The sequence below is a fragment of the Perissodus microlepis genome, chromosome 22 (assembly GCF_051167445.1).
Source record: "Perissodus microlepis isolate ML-2025 ecotype Zambia chromosome 22, ASM5116744v1, whole genome shotgun sequence".
NCBI classification, from domain to species: Eukaryota; Metazoa; Chordata; class Actinopteri; order Cichliformes; family Cichlidae; genus Perissodus; species Perissodus microlepis.
Genome location: NC_140481.1, coordinates 29,545,837 through 29,562,812, shown reverse-complemented (window position 1 = coordinate 29,562,812; position 16,976 = coordinate 29,545,837). Strand labels below are relative to the sequence as shown.

The 16,976-nt window shown below is 40.1% G+C and overlaps 1 protein-coding gene and 1 pseudogene across 1 annotated transcript; one reads left to right on the top strand and one right to left on the bottom strand.

The window, feature by feature from the left end:
• Positions 1 to 7,232: 7,232 nt before the first annotated feature.
• Positions 7,233 to 9,419, top strand: LOC146363464 (major histocompatibility complex class I-related protein 1-like). Its single transcript, XM_084918980.1, has 2 exons — positions 7,233 to 9,099; positions 9,135 to 9,419. Exons 1-2 carry the CDS (start codon positions 8,719 to 8,721, stop codon positions 9,267 to 9,269), a joined length of 516 nt encoding a protein of 171 aa, XP_084775106.1. The 5' UTR covers positions 7,233 to 8,718; the 3' UTR covers positions 9,270 to 9,419.
• Positions 9,420 to 13,346: 3,927 nt separating this feature from the next.
• On the bottom strand, positions 13,347 to 15,061 carry LOC146363463 (formyl peptide receptor 2-like; annotated as a pseudogene).
• Between the last annotated feature and the right edge of the window lie 1,915 nt (positions 15,062 to 16,976).

The window sequence follows — 16,976 nt, the reverse complement described above, 5'->3', positions numbered from 1 at the left end:
GTGAATCCAAAGACATTGATAAGTGACAATGGCTCTCAATTTCTCTCTGCTGAGTTCGTTGACTTTCTCAAAAGCAGAAGAATCCAACATCTGAGATCCTCAGTGTATTACCCAAGAGCTAATGGGGAAGTTGAGCGATTCAATAGATGCGTTAAAGACTGCCTACAGACTGCATTGATTCAAGGACAACCCTGGAAATCGTTCCTGAGAACTTACCTAATGGACTACAGAGCAACCCCTCATTCAACAACTGGAGTTTCCCCTTCAGAACTGCTCCATGGACGACGAATGTGAACAAAGTTACAGGTAATGGATATGCCTGTTCCCCAGACAGAAAGGCATACCATGTGCGAAAGAGTTAAGAATAAGCAACTGAAAATGAAAGAATACACTGATGCTCACATACACGCCAAACTGTCCAACTTTCAGCCTGGTGACAAGGTCAATCTTCCGCTGCCAATTTTTGTGAATCCATGTAATCTATTGCCCCAGTTTTCTCTTCTTAGCTGAAATGAGTGGCAGCAGGTGTGTCCCATCTGCTTCAAGTTTTGATGTGATGTTTGTTGTACATGTATTGGTTTTAACAAGTTTTTCTTTGGGTTTCTGTTGTTTTTATCAGTTCAAAGCATTATGGCTGTTTTCCTTTGACCTCTGACATCAGCAACTTATTTTCACCCAGAGAAATGCCAGTTGTTGTTTTTTTTTGGACCATTCTTTGTAAACTCTAGAGACAGATTTGTGGAAAATTCCTAGTAGATCAGCAGTTCTGAAATACTCAGACCAGTATGTCTTAGAGATTTCTCTCTTAGATCAACTTTCTTCCTCTTTCTTGGTAAGAATACTCGGTCAGAACTTCTGCAAGTTGTCTTGACCATGTCTACATGCCTAATTGCACTAATTTGCTGACTTCTGATGGGTTGATTAAATATTTGTCTTCCTGATGAAGTGGTTGGTCAGTGTATGTGTTTTATGTCTTATAAGAGAGTAACATTTCTTGTGCAGTAATTCAGTTTTTTGATTTTCTCATACTTCTTGCATTAATCATTATTTATATGAAAGAGTTTTAGTATTTATTAGAAAAAAGTTATGTAATAAATGTGGTTACATTCATGTGTTTTTCTTTTTTTAAGCATTATCTTAAGACTTAAGAGAAGTTGATTAAAAAATCAATTAATACATAAATAAATAAAATATGGAACATCCACAGGCGACATCCACACAGGTTTTAATTAAAGAATACATTTTCTATTTAATATTGTCTGAAATTTTATGTTTACGTATGCAAATGAATCATTTTCTAAGTATGCATAAATGTGCATATTTTAAAACTCAAGTTTTCATTGTTTTCATGGCATCATCCATCCATCCATCTTCTAACACTTATCCGGGGCCGGTTCGAGGGTCAGCAGCTTAAGCAGAGAAGCCCAGACTGCTCTCTCCCCAGCCACCTCCTCCATCCTTTCAGGAGGAAGACCAAGGCGTTCCCAGGCCAGCCAAGAGATATAATCTCTCTAGCATGTCCTGAGTCTGACCCAGGGCCTCCTCCCTGTGGGACATGCCCAGAACACCTCACCCAGGAGACGCCCAAGAGGAGTCCTAGTCAGATTCCAAATCACCTCAACTGATTCCTTTTAAAGTGGAGGAGCAGTGTATCTACTCTGAGCCCATCTACTCTGAGCCCATCCCAGATGGCTGAACCTCTCACCCTATCTCTAAGGGAGAGGCCAGCCACCCTTTGAAGAAAGCACATTTCTGCCACTTGTATCTGTGATCTGTTCCTTTCAGTCATGACCCTAGGTGAGGGCAGGGAACAAGATCAAACCGTAAATTGACAGCTTCACTTTTCAGTTCTTTCATCACCACAACAGACTGGTACACTGTCCGCATCACTGGTGCCACAGTACCAATCTATCAGTCAATCAGCTGCTCCCTTCTCTCCACACTGGTAAACAAGACCCCAAGATACTTAAAGTCCTCCACTTGGGGCAGAAACTGATCCCCAACACTGAACGGGCACTCCACCCTTTTCCGGCTGAGGACCATGGTATCAGATTTAGAGGTGCTGATTCTTATTCCTCCTGCTTCACACTAGGCTGCAAACTGCTCCAGTGCGAGCTGGACGCCATCACCCAATGAAGCTAACAGAACCACATCATCTACAACAAGCAGAGATGAGATTCTGAGACCACCCATGTGCAAGCCTTCCACCACTTGACTGCGCCTAGAAATTCCGTCCATAAAAATTATGAGCAGAATCAGTGACAAAGGACAGGAGGGATGAAAACTGCATTCTTCCTCCTGTAGAGGAACAAACAAACTCTACTTTCCAGCATCCCGGCATAGACTTTCCTGGGGAGGCTGAGGAGTGTAATCCCTGTATAGTTGGAGCACACCCTCAGGTCCCCTTTCTTGAAATTGAGAACCACCACCCTGGTCTGTCAATTCAGAGGTGCAGCCCCTGAACTCCACCCAACATTTCAGAGGCTTGTCAAACAAGACCACCCTACAACATCCATTAGACTTCAGGAAATCAGGGCAAAAACTCATCCAACCCAGGGCTCTGCCACCAGGGAGTTCTTTAACTGTCTCAGTGAACTCACCCCGGGAGATAGATGAGTTGCCCCCCTCGTCTGGGGACGAGGGGGGCAACAGGTACATCAGCGGTAGGTAGATCAGCGCTTTCCACTCCTGAGTCGCCTGACAGTTTGCCAGAATCTCCTCAAGGCGGTCTGAAATCTTTCTCCATGACCTCTCTGAACTCCTCCCACACTCAAGTTTTTGCTTTAGTGACTTCCTGAGCAGCTGAGCCTGTTGGTATCTATTTGCTGGCTCAGCCTTACCAAGTCCCTCAGCCTAACCAAGCCTGATAGGACTCCTTCTTCAGCCTGGTGGTGCCCTTCATCACTGGTGTCCACCAACTGATTTGAGTGTAACCACCTTGACAGGCACCAACCACAGGCACCAAGCCCCTGCCAGGCGTTCCCAGCACACCTTCACTATATGTTTAGATTCACCAGGTCTGTGCAGCATCTTTGCCCACCCCTTGATCCAACTTACCACCAGATGGTGATCAGTTCTAACATGGTGTTCATTATGGACAAACTATGGTTTGCACAGTAGTCTAGTAACAGAATTCCACTCGGGTTCAGATCTCAATGACCCTCCCAATCATGTCCCTCCCTCCCACTGTCATTGCGCACATGAGCATTGAAGTCTTCCAGTAGGACGATAGAGTCTCCAGATGGAGCACCCTCAAGCACCCTGCCCAGGGATTCCGAGAAGGCCAGGTACTCTACTCATTTGACACATAAGTGCAGACGACAGTCAGGACCCATTCCCTAACCCAAAGATACAGGGAACAAACTCTCTAGTCCACTGGGGAAAACCCCAACGTACAGGCAGCAAGCCAAGGGGATAGTAGGATATCCACCCCAGCCCACCGCCTATCACCACAGGCAATTCCAGATTGAGACAGAGTCCAGCCTCTCTCCCAAAGATGAATTTGCGTAACTATTTTTAAATCTCTGTAGAACTGGAACCACGTAAGGTAGCGCAATAATTTTTTTTGCATATGAAACCAGAGGAGTTGTACTTACATGTTATGCCATTAGCTTGTCCTAGGTCATGATTTCCTTCCACAAAAAACTTTGCAAAAATTGTATAAAAAGCGCTTGCAGCAAACATTATATTCCAGAAACACGCTTTGCCAATCTGATCAGCTGTTCGCAACTCTTCCTAGGTTGGAATAGACGTCAGCGTGAACTATTGTATGTCCGCCATTACCTGGCCGAAACCGGAAGTGACGTCACTTTCGTGGAAAATGTAGGTTTTTTTTTTTACCTTCAGGGCCTTATAAGCCTGTACTGGTGTTTTTAAAAGTCATATTCGGCTTTATGCTTTTTTGTATACTTTCTGGGATGTGTAGAACTCAAATTGCACTGCTGGAAATAGTTTATTTTGATGCACATGCTGTTTTGTTTTTTTTCCAAATTTGCATTATAATATTTATTTTTGTTTTTCCTGCAGTATATAAAAATTGGTGTATCTCAAAAATGAAACAATGAAGACACTCAAAATAAATTTCCTGTGGTTGGAAATTATTTTGTGCAACTTTTTTGTATTTACAGTTTTGAGCAATAAACCTCTTAAATTTCTCTAACTAGAAATATGTAAAAAAAAAACAAACCCAAAAACGATTCTCACTTTTTTTGTAGTTTATTGCACTTTTTTTGCAATTTAAGTAGTTTCAATGGACTGAATGCATACATATTACTAAAATCTAGGCTATAACGGTTGTATTGATGTATAGCAACTTGAAATGCTCCCAAAAATGGCACTACAGCATGTAAAAATATAAAGATAGGCTCTGGCGCACTTGGTTCTATGGTAGGTCTTAAAGAGTTAAGGTGAGCCCAATTATATTGAGCCGGTACCTCTCCACTTCACGCACTAACTCAGGCTCCTTTCCCACCACAGGGGTGACATTCCATGTCCCAGTTGCTAGTTTCATTACCTGGGCCCTTTTTCAGGTAGGGCCTGGCTGGGCCATAGACTAAGGCCCAGCCACCAGATCCTTTCCCTCAGGCACCTTCCCCAGGCTGGGCTCCAGGGCATAGTGAACAGTTCCTTCAACTTTTTGCTCATAGAGGGGTTGTCTTCACACTTTGGTGATGAATATTATAAAACACCTATTTAAAAACACACAAGAAAATTGTACAGTGGAACCCCGACTTACGAATATCCCATTTAACGAAAAATTCAAGTTACGAAGGCACTTAACGGCAATATTTCTGCCCGTGTTATGGCAAAATGCCCGCGTAACGAAATCCGCTGGCTCTGATTGGCTGAGCCCAGAATGCCTTCCGAATCATGTGACAACCCCTTGGCTTTTGTACTTGGGCTTCGCTGTTCCACTTGAACGACGTATTGTTGTTGCAGTTAGCAGTTAGCCTATAGTTCACTCAAAAGGCGCGATGGGTGCTTCGACTTACGAAAGACCCTCGGGAACGAATTAATTTCGTAAGTCGGGGTTCCACTGTATTTACAATTAAAATGTATGACCTAAAATGGTACCATACAAGGCCTGCATTGACATAAGGACAGTTACATCAGTTGATCTTGATATTCTGTTTAACTTACAGTAAAGCACTCAATGACTCTTTTCTTCACTGCATCTTCTGGAGTCCCAAACTTCCTGGAGGTTGTGGCTGCAGAGGTGGGTCGAGTATCCAAAAATTGTACTCAAGTAAGAGTATTATTACTTTAAAATATTATTACTCAAGTAAAAGTGAAAAGTAGTCGTCAAAAAAGTTACTCGAGTAAGAGTAAAAAAGTACTTGGTGAAAAGGCTACTCAAGTACTGAGTAAGTAGCGAGTAACTGTTTGAAATGTCCGATTTATTTTATAAATAAATGCTATCAGACAAACAAAAATAAATAAATATACAAATTTTAGTATTTTCAAAAGGAATATATGTAAAAAGATCCACAAAATAAGGCACAACAATTCTAATTTCAAGATTTCAGTTTTTCACAACGTAAATCTTTTTCCAGCAAAACCCACAGTAAATATATTCGCATTTGGCAAAATGGTAAATGGCCTGTATTTATATAGCGCTTTACTCATCCCTAAGGACCCCAAAGCGCTTTACATATCCAGTCATCCACCCATTCACACACACATTCACACACTGGTGATGGCAAGCTACATTGTAGCCACAGCCACCCTGGGGCGCACTGACAGAGGCGAGGCTGCCGGACACTGGCGCCACCGGGCCCTCTTTACAGCAGCCTCAGAGAAAACATTAGAACGAGGCAACTTCAACATAACAGACTACAGCTGATGCGCCAGAATGTCATACTAGGGGTGGTTCTTTTAAATACAAGGAGGGATTAAGTAAATCAGAAACAAATGACACAGAGATGCAACAGGTATAATCAGGAAAGGTTTATTCCCAAGGCGGACAGCAGGAATTAAAAAACACACACACACACACAACACATCTGTGCTAAAATTCCACAGGAATAGACATTCTAACAAAACTATAAAATGTTCTTTGTATACTAAAATACCCTGAAGTATAGACAGTGGATTAACACAATGTAATATGTAAAAATGTAAAAACTACACTCACAAATAAACACTGAAATCAGAGTAAAACTAATTATAAAAGACAAATACAAATTTCCACTATGTGGATGTACATATGTGTATGGCTCACTTTACCATAAATTGTTTCTTCAGTCAGTGAAATGGTGGTTCAGCCTCAGCAGCAGTTGGCTCTCAAGGTTCTTGCTGTGAAGCTGTGACCGTTTGGCAGTGAACAGGAGTCCTGCATGACTAAAAAGTCTCTCACAGGCTGCAGATGCAGGAAGAGCTGTATTGACTTTGATCGACAGCTTCTTGATCTGAGGAAAGCCATGCAATACATCCATACCTCCAGTGAATGGACATGAAAGGTACCTCTCCAGTTCCTCTGCTTCTGGCTTTCCTGACCCCATGGATCCATCATCTTCGTTGGTTAGGCTGCTGTTTGTGCTGGCCTCACCCAGCTCTGTGTCTAGGTGATGTCTGATGAAGTGGAGACCTGTGGAAAGATGTATGGTTTTCAAAAGAATTAGGTCTGGTCATTATAGTGCTGTATACACTGCCAAGCTGTGGATGTTTGTTTGGAGCTAGCCTCCAAAAGCTGGCCATACACTGTTTTGGCCCATTTTAAGCAGATTTTTCAGTTGTGCAACCATTTTGGGGATCGGCCTGTGTCTTGCCTTAATCGTGTGTGCATCGTGTAGTATACATGGGGTAACGAAAAGCAGTTAACACCTCACGACCAGCTCCCAATCATCAATCGTATGGTCGCATGATAATCAAACCAGTTTGAAATCCTGTCGCCTATCACACTGCGCACGCACAAACACAGAAATGAAAGAAAAGGTGGAGCAGCACGGCAGTGCAGCGTGTGATCTGGACACAAGAGATGGAGGCACAACTTGTAGGATGAGGCAAGCTCATCTGAGTACGTAAGCGTAGAGCTGCCACCCAGGCAAAAGAAAATAGAGCTATATCACGTTATAACGTAAAAAGTTTATTGTTCTAACAATATACCTATCACATTTGAACAATATAATATTTATATTGTACGAACGTGATAATTATGTATATTGTAATAACGTGATATTATATTGTTCAAACATGAAAGGTATATTGTTAGAACAATAAACCTTTCACGTTATAACGTGATATAGCTCTATTTTTCTTTTGCCCCGGTGGCAGCTCTGCGCTTCCGTATCCGAGGCTTTTCAATGTGGCCTCACAAAATTATCACGACTACAACAACCATGAAAAGAGTTGGATGGACATTGCTGCTCAATCACAGCTGTCTGGTCAATGTTTTTCATTAGGAATTTAGCAAAGTTGATAGTGGTGGTGTGTGTGTGTGTCTGTAAGACAGAGAGAGGGAAAGCGAGAGACAGATTTTGTATGATAAGCTTCATGTTATGGACGCACAGTTTGAGCACTCAGGTCGCATCAGAGCATCAGTTTGAGCAGGAGTGGAATAACGCGACTGAAAAAAAATCGCAGTGTTTGCCCAGCTTAATGCAGACTGTTTAAACTAAACAAGCTGCTGTTTCACATAATAAACCCTGTCGGCCGCAGTATTGCCTTCTGTTTTAACAGTTAAAGCAGTAGACGAGCTGTTTGCATGTGCGTTGAACTCCAGCGTCATTAACCATGCTAGCTGTTAGCTTATAGCTCACGCTAGCTACCCAGCGAGCAGTTAAAAGGACAGCCGAAGCTGCACAAAACACCCACAAACTTATCTCACTACAACGTAGCGCCGAAAATATGACTCGCAGCTCGAGCTCGACACAGCTGCTGTAACATTAGACTGACATCCAGCTAACCACAGCTAAAAAGATATTTAGAGAAAACTTACCGTTTCCTCCGGTTACACGAGTTGAGTTGTTTCACGCTGAAAAGTTGTTGTTTTGGCTCTCACTGAAGACATAGCTGTTCTTTTGTGCTGCTTTTAAGCGAAACATTCTTTGTATGTGAGGCCAAAGGTGTTCATCCTCTTCAGCTCTAGCGTAGACTCTGCCATCATATTTCTTCTTTCCGTGTGTCGCTACTTTGAAACACTTGGGCCGCTCTGCCCGCCACGGTTTCAAACTGGTCATGTGACTGCATGGCCACATCTCATTGGTGAAAAAGTTACCGGCAACTCCACTGACGGCACGTTATCTAATGTGTTAAGCTAATTTTTTTTTAAAAAGTAACGAGTCGAATTTTGCAAATGTAGCGGAGTAAAAGTACCGTTTCTTCTTCATAAATGTACTCAAGTAAAAGTAAAAAGTATCGTGCAAAAAAGGTACTTAAAAAGTAAATTTTTTTCAAAAACTTACTCAAGTAAATGTAACGGAGTAAATGTAGCTCGTTACTACCCACCTCTGTGTGGCTGTTATGCTGAATAATGATGTAGAGGTCGGTTGCTGTGACAGCAAACTCAAAACAGCTATACCCAAACAGGACTGGATGGAAACATTAAGAGGTGAGGATCCAAAGTACTGGAAGTGGTACACTGGGGAGTGTACAGTGCATCAGCAATTCTTTAAAGAAGAATTTCAGTTTATGAAGAAGCGTGTAAATCCAACTGGAGGTGTGATTCTGTAAATATTTATTGGAATCAGTTTTAATGCTTAAACTGTGTTACTCACAAAAATGTCACTGACAGTAGTTGTTGCAGTCTGCGAGTCAGTATGTCACTGTGGCCATCAGTGGGATGAGGAGACTGAAGAAGTCAATGGTTTTCATCAGTATGGTTATGATGGAGAAGACTTTCTAACATTTAACCTTGATACACAAACATGGATTGCTCCAAAACCACAGGCTGTCATTACAAAACATTTATGGGACAAAGACAAATTCAACAACGATTTTTGGAAGAAATTCTTAAAACAGGTTTGTGTTGACCGCCTTAAGATGCATATGAGGAGCTTTCTGCTGAGAAGAGGTAAATTAACATACCGTAAGATAGTTTTGTGGATTTTATTAAAATTTCTCTTAGCCTACATTAAAATAGTTATTACGCATATGCTTCCAGCTAGCAGTTATTTGATCAATTTTTTTCTTTAGAGCTTCCCTCAGTGTCTCTCCTCCAGAAGACTCCCTCCTCTTCAGTCAGCTGCCACGCCACAGGTTTCTTCCCTCACAGGGCCATGATGTTCTGGAGAAGGAATGGAGAAGAGATTCATGAAGGTGCAAGGGCGTAGATTTGGTTTTGGCATTGGTGGGGACAGATGATTCAACCACCGAACCCTGCCCTGTTTCTTTTTTTCCCCTTTTTGTCTTTGCTTCTTGATAAAAAAGGAGAAATATACTTGCCTACATATGCTATTCTACATGCTTTTAAACCATTTAAAATTACAATTCATAGTTTTACATTTGAATTATATAATGTTAAATTACTATTAAACAAATGACTGACTAAGTATTTTAGAGTTTAGTTTACTTCAGCCATATTTCATATAAATCAGGTATCATACAAAAATAAAAATAGCTTCAAATACAGTCATGACAATAAAAGAATATGACTTTAAGGACTTAACATCATTACTTCAGTTATAGTACACCAACATCTCTTATACATTAGCACTAAGGGAACACTGAATGACCTGGTGGGTTTTGTCCATAAAACTACTCATCTAAGATTACCACAAAGTAAAAGATCTCTCAGCAAAATTATGCAACATTTTAAGCACTATTGCCCCGATCAAATCAGTGAGCTGGGATTTTTTATTCTAAACATGAACTACTGTTACAGCAACAGACATGGACTACTGGTGTCCCACACAACAACTCAATGTCCACTATGTGAAGGGGCCACACACATGCCTGCTCCTCTCGTTAACTGAGATAAACTGCTGGCATATTGGTTTTACATCTATACTGTCCAGTCTCTCCTGGTGGACATACAGCAGCATTGTTTAATCTCATTCGAGTCACTGTTAACCTTACCCATCTTTTTAGTCTTCTGAGAGCACTGAAACTTCTTTTAGCCTCAGTACATGCGTTTTATCCTCAGATTAAAATTATTATTATTATTATGTGCTTGCTTTGCCTCACCTTTGGCCCTGGTTCTTCCCCTCTGACTGCACTAGGACATATTGCCACCTGATAAAATAACACATGGATTCGTGCCATATAAAAAGTGAGACATGTCAATTCAGATTCTTTGTCAAATATACACTAATGAATCAATTTACATCAGCAGCCTAACAATTGTCATGATAATAAATACTAGTTAATCTATAGCACCAAATCATCAGTCAGTCACCTGTGACCTCGCATCTTCACCTCTGTCTGAGCTACAACATGGCAGAGCTGCCTCTGTCACCTGACAAATAACAGTGAGACATTCCAAATACATGCAGTCACACATGTGCTTCAAATACAGTCTTGAACCATCAAGTCATCATCCAATTTCACCTGTGATCTTGTATCACCATTACCCTCTGAGCTTTGTGTTGGTTGGAATATTTGCAAAATCATGACTACCTCATGATATTTTGTCTCAAAAATTAACCCTATGAATATGTCAGTACCATTAGGAAGAAATTATTGTGTCACCAACATTTTAACGTTAGACATATAATTTTAACAGCCTCTGTAAACTAATATCCTGGCTTGCTCGAGGCTGCCGTTTTCTCTGACAGTTTCAATCAAAATTAGAAATGCTACTCTAGGAGACTGAGATAACTAATAGTGCCGCCTGTTGTGCAGTTAGTTTCCAAAACACGTTATTCATGGTTACATACAGTTTTAGACTGATGTGGGCCAAAGCCTAGCATAGCCTGTAACGTTATTATGACGGACACATTTTATGAGTTAACTTGGCTTTAAGTGACTTACAGGTTTCTTTGAAAAATATTTTCTTATATCCAGGTTCTTCCTTTTTGCTGACGTCCTCCTGGCAGCGCAGGCTTGCCGCTGCTAAAACTAAACAGAGCTCCCTGAAAGGCACAGCCAATTACATTGGCCATATTTGTCACATGACGTAGGACTCCAGTAGAGAACGTAATTTAACTCTTTCTGCACCGCTGGGTGAATGAGACGTCGACAGATGTTTTTTTTCTTTCTATCGGGTTTGTTTTTCTTTACTCGAAGAGATCAAATTATTGGTGGGGACAATTCAATAATCGCTGGATATTGGTGGGGACATGTCCCTTCCGTCCATGCCAAATCTACGTCCTTGATTGTTATATTTGCTGCAATTTCTGCTGTCCTCTTGAACAAATTACTCTTAAAAAGACATTTTTAATGTCAACGAGATTTTTTTTAACTGGATAAATAAAGGCTATATAAAAGTCACTGCCAAAAACTGATTGCGGCTTCTACTTTCTTACAGGAATCTTGTCTGTGCCTCAAGATGACTTGATATCATTCATGAGGGATACATGTGTTTCACATGGTGTAGAGCAACACGATATTTTATAGTAATTTAAATACGAACAATCAGTTTTTGGCAGGCAATCACTTTTTGGCAGGCGATCACTTTTTGGCATAGCACCGGGATAAAAACTTCAGGTTTGTCCGAGGGGCGTACTCTGCGAGTTCATTAAAGTAGCTCTCTTTTTACCTGTCTAAACCACAATGTTAACTTGGAGCAGGTTATGGTCAGAATTTCAGAAGCGCCATGTGTTTACAGAATTTGCTGCAAGTTTTAAACGCAAGATCCTCTGCTGAGGAAATATGTGATTTTGTTAAAATCGCCGTTTCTTACCTGCCAATAAATCACAGCATAAGTGAAGCAACAAAAGTATCTTCATCTTTCCTTTATCCTTAATTTTAGAACGATCATTGCTCATGTTGCAGAAGTATAAACCGGAAATAAGTCCTTATTTAAACTTCTGCAGAGATTATGAAAACAGCCGATGCCGTCGCCAGCGTTTACCTGTACCAGCCTGTCTGCCGAAACCACTCCCAAAACACGAGCAGGCGAAGGGAGAAATGGTAGAGACAAGGAAGCCGGAAATGCATAAAAGGACACATTAGGGCTCTTGTGCAACTTACTATGATTCCTATAATAATATACTAATAATAATTAAAAGAATTTCTTTATATCATTTATTCATTGCTATTCTGTTTTCCTCCTTGTAGTAGTGTTATCTGTGTGCTCAGTCTTTTCTGCCCTTTTTATCGCTTGATGTAGCAATGGCCAGTTTTTAGTTGATAAATAAAGTTTTTTTTTTAAAGTACTCAGGACTCAATCACAGCCACTGTGAGCATTTCCTATTTTTTTTTTAAAAAATTAAACTCTCTTGATGACAAGAGCCTTAACGTAAGAGCATATGAACTCATTTATGGTACAAAAAATAGAAAATAAAGTCTCAGAGAGTTAAAGAGTTAATAAAAAAAAAACATTTGGAAAATTACAGCAGACAAAGAAGATAAAGGAAATATGCTGCAACAGAATTTTAAAATTAATATTAATCGAGAATGTTATGTCTTGAATGTTGTCTGGGTGTCTGGTGCTTTCCTATAGATTTTATCTAAGTATTCTTTGCTATTTGAGTGAATTAAAGTGTCTTTTTCTCACTGGATAAGAATACACATCCATCGTTGAAACAGTATTATCTTTACTCAAAAAAAAAAGATTACAAAATATTACACAAAAGTTATGTTCCGAAAAGCAAGAAGCACTTAGTACCTCAGTGCAAAATCAGAGCACCTGAAGGTGCTTTAGGTAAAGGCTCTACAATAATACAGAGAAAACCAACAGTCAGACACCCCCCAATGACCAAGCACTTAGTGACAGTAGGATAAAATGAAGGAAAACTTGAATTCACTTTACTCTTTACAGCAGGAACAGCCATAACAACCGATATGGAAAAAAAAGTCTCAGCGCAATAATAAACAATAATAATAACAAAAAACAAATTTCAGTGATTGTTTTCAGACATGACCACCCAAAGGAGAAAGAGATTATTCACTTGGCATTTGATGTGCATTAAAGTGGACGTAAAACACTACATAGCCTAATTTACACCATGGAGCCTTCTCCCCCCAAAAATGTCACAAATTTAATACTTTCTGTGAGGCTGTGATTTAAAATACAGTTTTTAGAGCATGGGCAGTGCCATCTTGTTAGAAAACAGAATATGACATTACTATTGGCTGGTTGCTGATAGTAGTCCTACATTAGTCCAATAACTCTGTGTTGTTGACTGCCCTGTAGACATCATTTGGGTTGAGATCTGGATTTTGAACACTGTAGTACTTTTGTGTTTCAGGTATTCTTTTGTTGATTTGTTGTAGCTCTTCTGAACTTCAGGATCATTGGAAGAAACTTAAATTTTAGTCAATTCTGTCTGACTCTTTCCTACCACTACAAGACTGCTGTGTTTCAACCCTGAGCTTTAATCCAAAGAGCGATCAGTGGAGTGAGTCATCTGGCCGTCTATGTCATCTGCCAGGCCTCTTTTATAAATTCTTATCAGACTCTGTCTAAATCCCTCACTGACTTTTAGCCCCATGCAGAAGTATAACAGTGGGTTCACACAGCTGTTGAAGTAGGCAATACCCTTTGCTACAGGGTACCAGATTTTGAACAGAGCGTATTTACTGTCCACCATCTTCACCAGTAAGAGACAGTGGTAAGGCGCCCAGCACAGGAAGAAGGCAATGACCAAACATGCTAGTATACGTAGAGGGCGGGACTTCCCTGACAGGCGGGTGCGTCGGATTCCCACAGCGGCCAGGATGTAACAGACCAGAATCACCATAAAGGGAATTATGAAGCCGCACAGGAAGCGGATGGTGTAGAGAGCAACTTTGGTGCTGTTGTACCCTTCTGCCTTCTCTTTTGGTTGAAGAGAGCACGTACTAAGGTTCTTCTTGCCCAGATAGACTTGGCTGCTATCCAGATACAGACTGCCACCACCCTCGCTGCCCACAGGGTGCGACGACGCTTTGTGAGGACAGGTTGACAGACACAAAGCACTCGATCCAGACTGATCACAGCCAGCAAAAAGACAGAGCAGAACATGTTGTTGTATTTGAAGAAGGCATTGAACTTGCAGACGAAGAGGCCGAAAGGCCAGCGGTCAAAGAAGAGCTTCTTAGTGAGAGAGAAAACTCGTGTGAAGCAGAAGATCAGGTCTGCTATCGCCAGATTCACCAGCCACACGTTGGTGACCTTTGGCTGTGGGTGAAGAAGAAAATAAAACACGATGGAAAAGTGAAGAAAGGAAAAACAAAAATGAAAGGTAATATTTACGTGAAACAGTAACCAGAATGGGATTTTATCAGCTATTATGAGGTCCTATTTATATAAATGTTACTACTAAACATAATCCTCTACCTTATTTCAGGCTCAGTCGTCTTAAACTAGTCCAAACGCTAAACAAGTGCCTTTTGTACATAAACTTAACTTAACTTGATAAACTTAATCACATCGCTCTTGAAATAGAAACATCATAACAGAAATTAAGTTCAAAACAGTCTTCTAATTTATGTGTCACACTTCAGAGTGTGGGGAGTTTTGTTGGTATTTCACCTTGGAAACACCATCCATTACTAATTCTGTTCATCTGTGTGAAATGAATGTGGCGATAACCACCTCCCAGTAGGTGAAAGAGGTTTATATTTATATGCATTGCTCACTCAACACACACACCATGGCTATCACATCCCAGGCATATGTTGTGAAACCACCTACACCTATCTCCTACACCAGTAAAGGTCACAGTTTCTTAACCCCAAGTGTATTTACTGTCTTTAAAAAATCTCTTTAGAAAATAAATATGACCCCACAGACTTCACTAAACAGATTACTAACAAGCTCAGAAGGTATTTGAAAGGTATTATCCACTGAAGTATTCACCTTAAATTTGAATCCAGCCACCCAGGTGACCACAGAGTTTCCTGTGATGCCGAGCACAACAGTCAGTGCATAGAGAATGATACTGACATTGTCCATAATGGCACTGATGCCCACAATAGTTTCCTGGTCATCTTTAGAAGGCTTGACTGTGTTGGTGGGCAGAGAGTCATTGGGAAACATGGTGTGGCTGAGAAAGAGAGAACAGGAAAACTGACAAAATGTTACTCATCCATGTATTTCCTCAATTAACTGACAGAGAGGAAGAAAAGATAATATTACTTTACTTGACTTAATTCTTGGACTCTGCCAGAGTAGCTGTGCATGATTCACAGTTTTTAAAAAAGTCCTTGTTCATGATGATAGTTGCCCTCTTCCTTGAGTTCATCCTCGGTGTGGAATAAGTACATTTACCTTTTAGCTACCTTTCCTCTGATTGGCTGGTCCACACAAAAAGGTTTGGACAAGTGGGTGGGACTAAAGTACTTATATTCAGAGCTGCATGCATGAGGTGAACACATTTACATCCGGTCTCACTGACATCATACAAATACAAGAATGGATAGGCTGTCTGAAATAGAGTCAGACAGCTTATCCTATTCTTACAACTTGATCTCTATTGTCAACATACAGAAAGTACTGTTTAACAATTTAAACAGTCAGAAGCTTGTTTAGACAATTTCATATTGTGTTTGACATTTGTCAGTTTTTAGTGTCTTCCTTTTTCAGAGTAAGCTGTTTGTTCACTTCCTGTGTGTGTAATTTTCTTATGCATTGTTTTCTTTGTGACTTTCTTGCTGCAGATAATTTATCCAATTCACAAGGTTTAAAAATAAGGTACAACTGGATCTCATCTGCATACAGATGATAGGAAATGTTAATAAGGCCTAATGGCAGGACATATAATGAGAATAACAGGGGGCTTAAAACTAATCCTTGTGGAACACTGCATGAAATTTCAGCTACATCTGACTAAAAGTTTACCACTGAAACCAAAAGTGTTCTATCTTAAGCCACAACAGAAATGTATATATTTATTAATCTAATAAGTAGATTGTGTAGTGTGACAGTCTTAATTGGATGTGGACATACATGAATAAATACACAAGTTGAATGAAAGCTAAGAAATGCACTAGAAAGTAAAAATTCAAAGCACTGTGCACCAAACATGACTGCAGATTTACATTTTTTATTTAAAAAAAGGATATATGTGGACTTCTGTTGACTTTGATATATATTCAACATTCAATAGAAATGGTTGAATAGCTTAGTTGACTTTAAATATGTATTAGCTAATTTCCATTATATGGAAAAAGGGGATTCAAAGAAAGCTTGTAGAATTTCCATCTTCACTTTTTTAGCACAGACAGGCACAACTAAAAATGGCCTGTCTATTTCAGAAGCTTTTCATATCTGCAGTAATGCAGTGGGTTTACATCACTGCATCTGATGCTTTGCATTGCACTTGGTGATGTAAAATTTGGATGGCGCAGTTCGACCTTGGAAACACTTTCCACACTATCACAGTAGCAGGCAGGAATTCACTCCTTAGAGTGACACATTCTCTAACAATTGTTTGTAGATGCAGTCTGGATGCCTTGGTGCTTGATTATATACATCTGTGGCCCTGAATGTCATTGGCACACCTTAATTCAACGATTTAGATGGTTGAGTGAATACTTTTTGCAATATAGTGTATATAAGATCCTGCATATCATCCTACTTTGGACTTCTGACCTCTTCTTTGAGGTTAAATAAAGTCCAACTTTATTAACTATGTTTAAGAAATAAAACTGTTATATGGGGATTTTAAATATCACATCATAGGTTCCTTTATAATATTTTGTTACTTTTGACCTCTGATTTCAATTTTACATTACACATCTGCTTTTCATTCAAGTTAATCCCAAAATGCATCGTTTTTACTGCACTGCAAACTCCTTGATGTGCGTTTAAAAAGAAGAAAACAAAACACAGTATAATACTATTCCCCTCAAAGTACACACTGCCTTTGAGCTTGCTTCAGGAAAGGTATCTGAGTCAAAACTCAAAACATTGGATAAACTAACCCATGACCATGAAACCTTAATTCTATCAT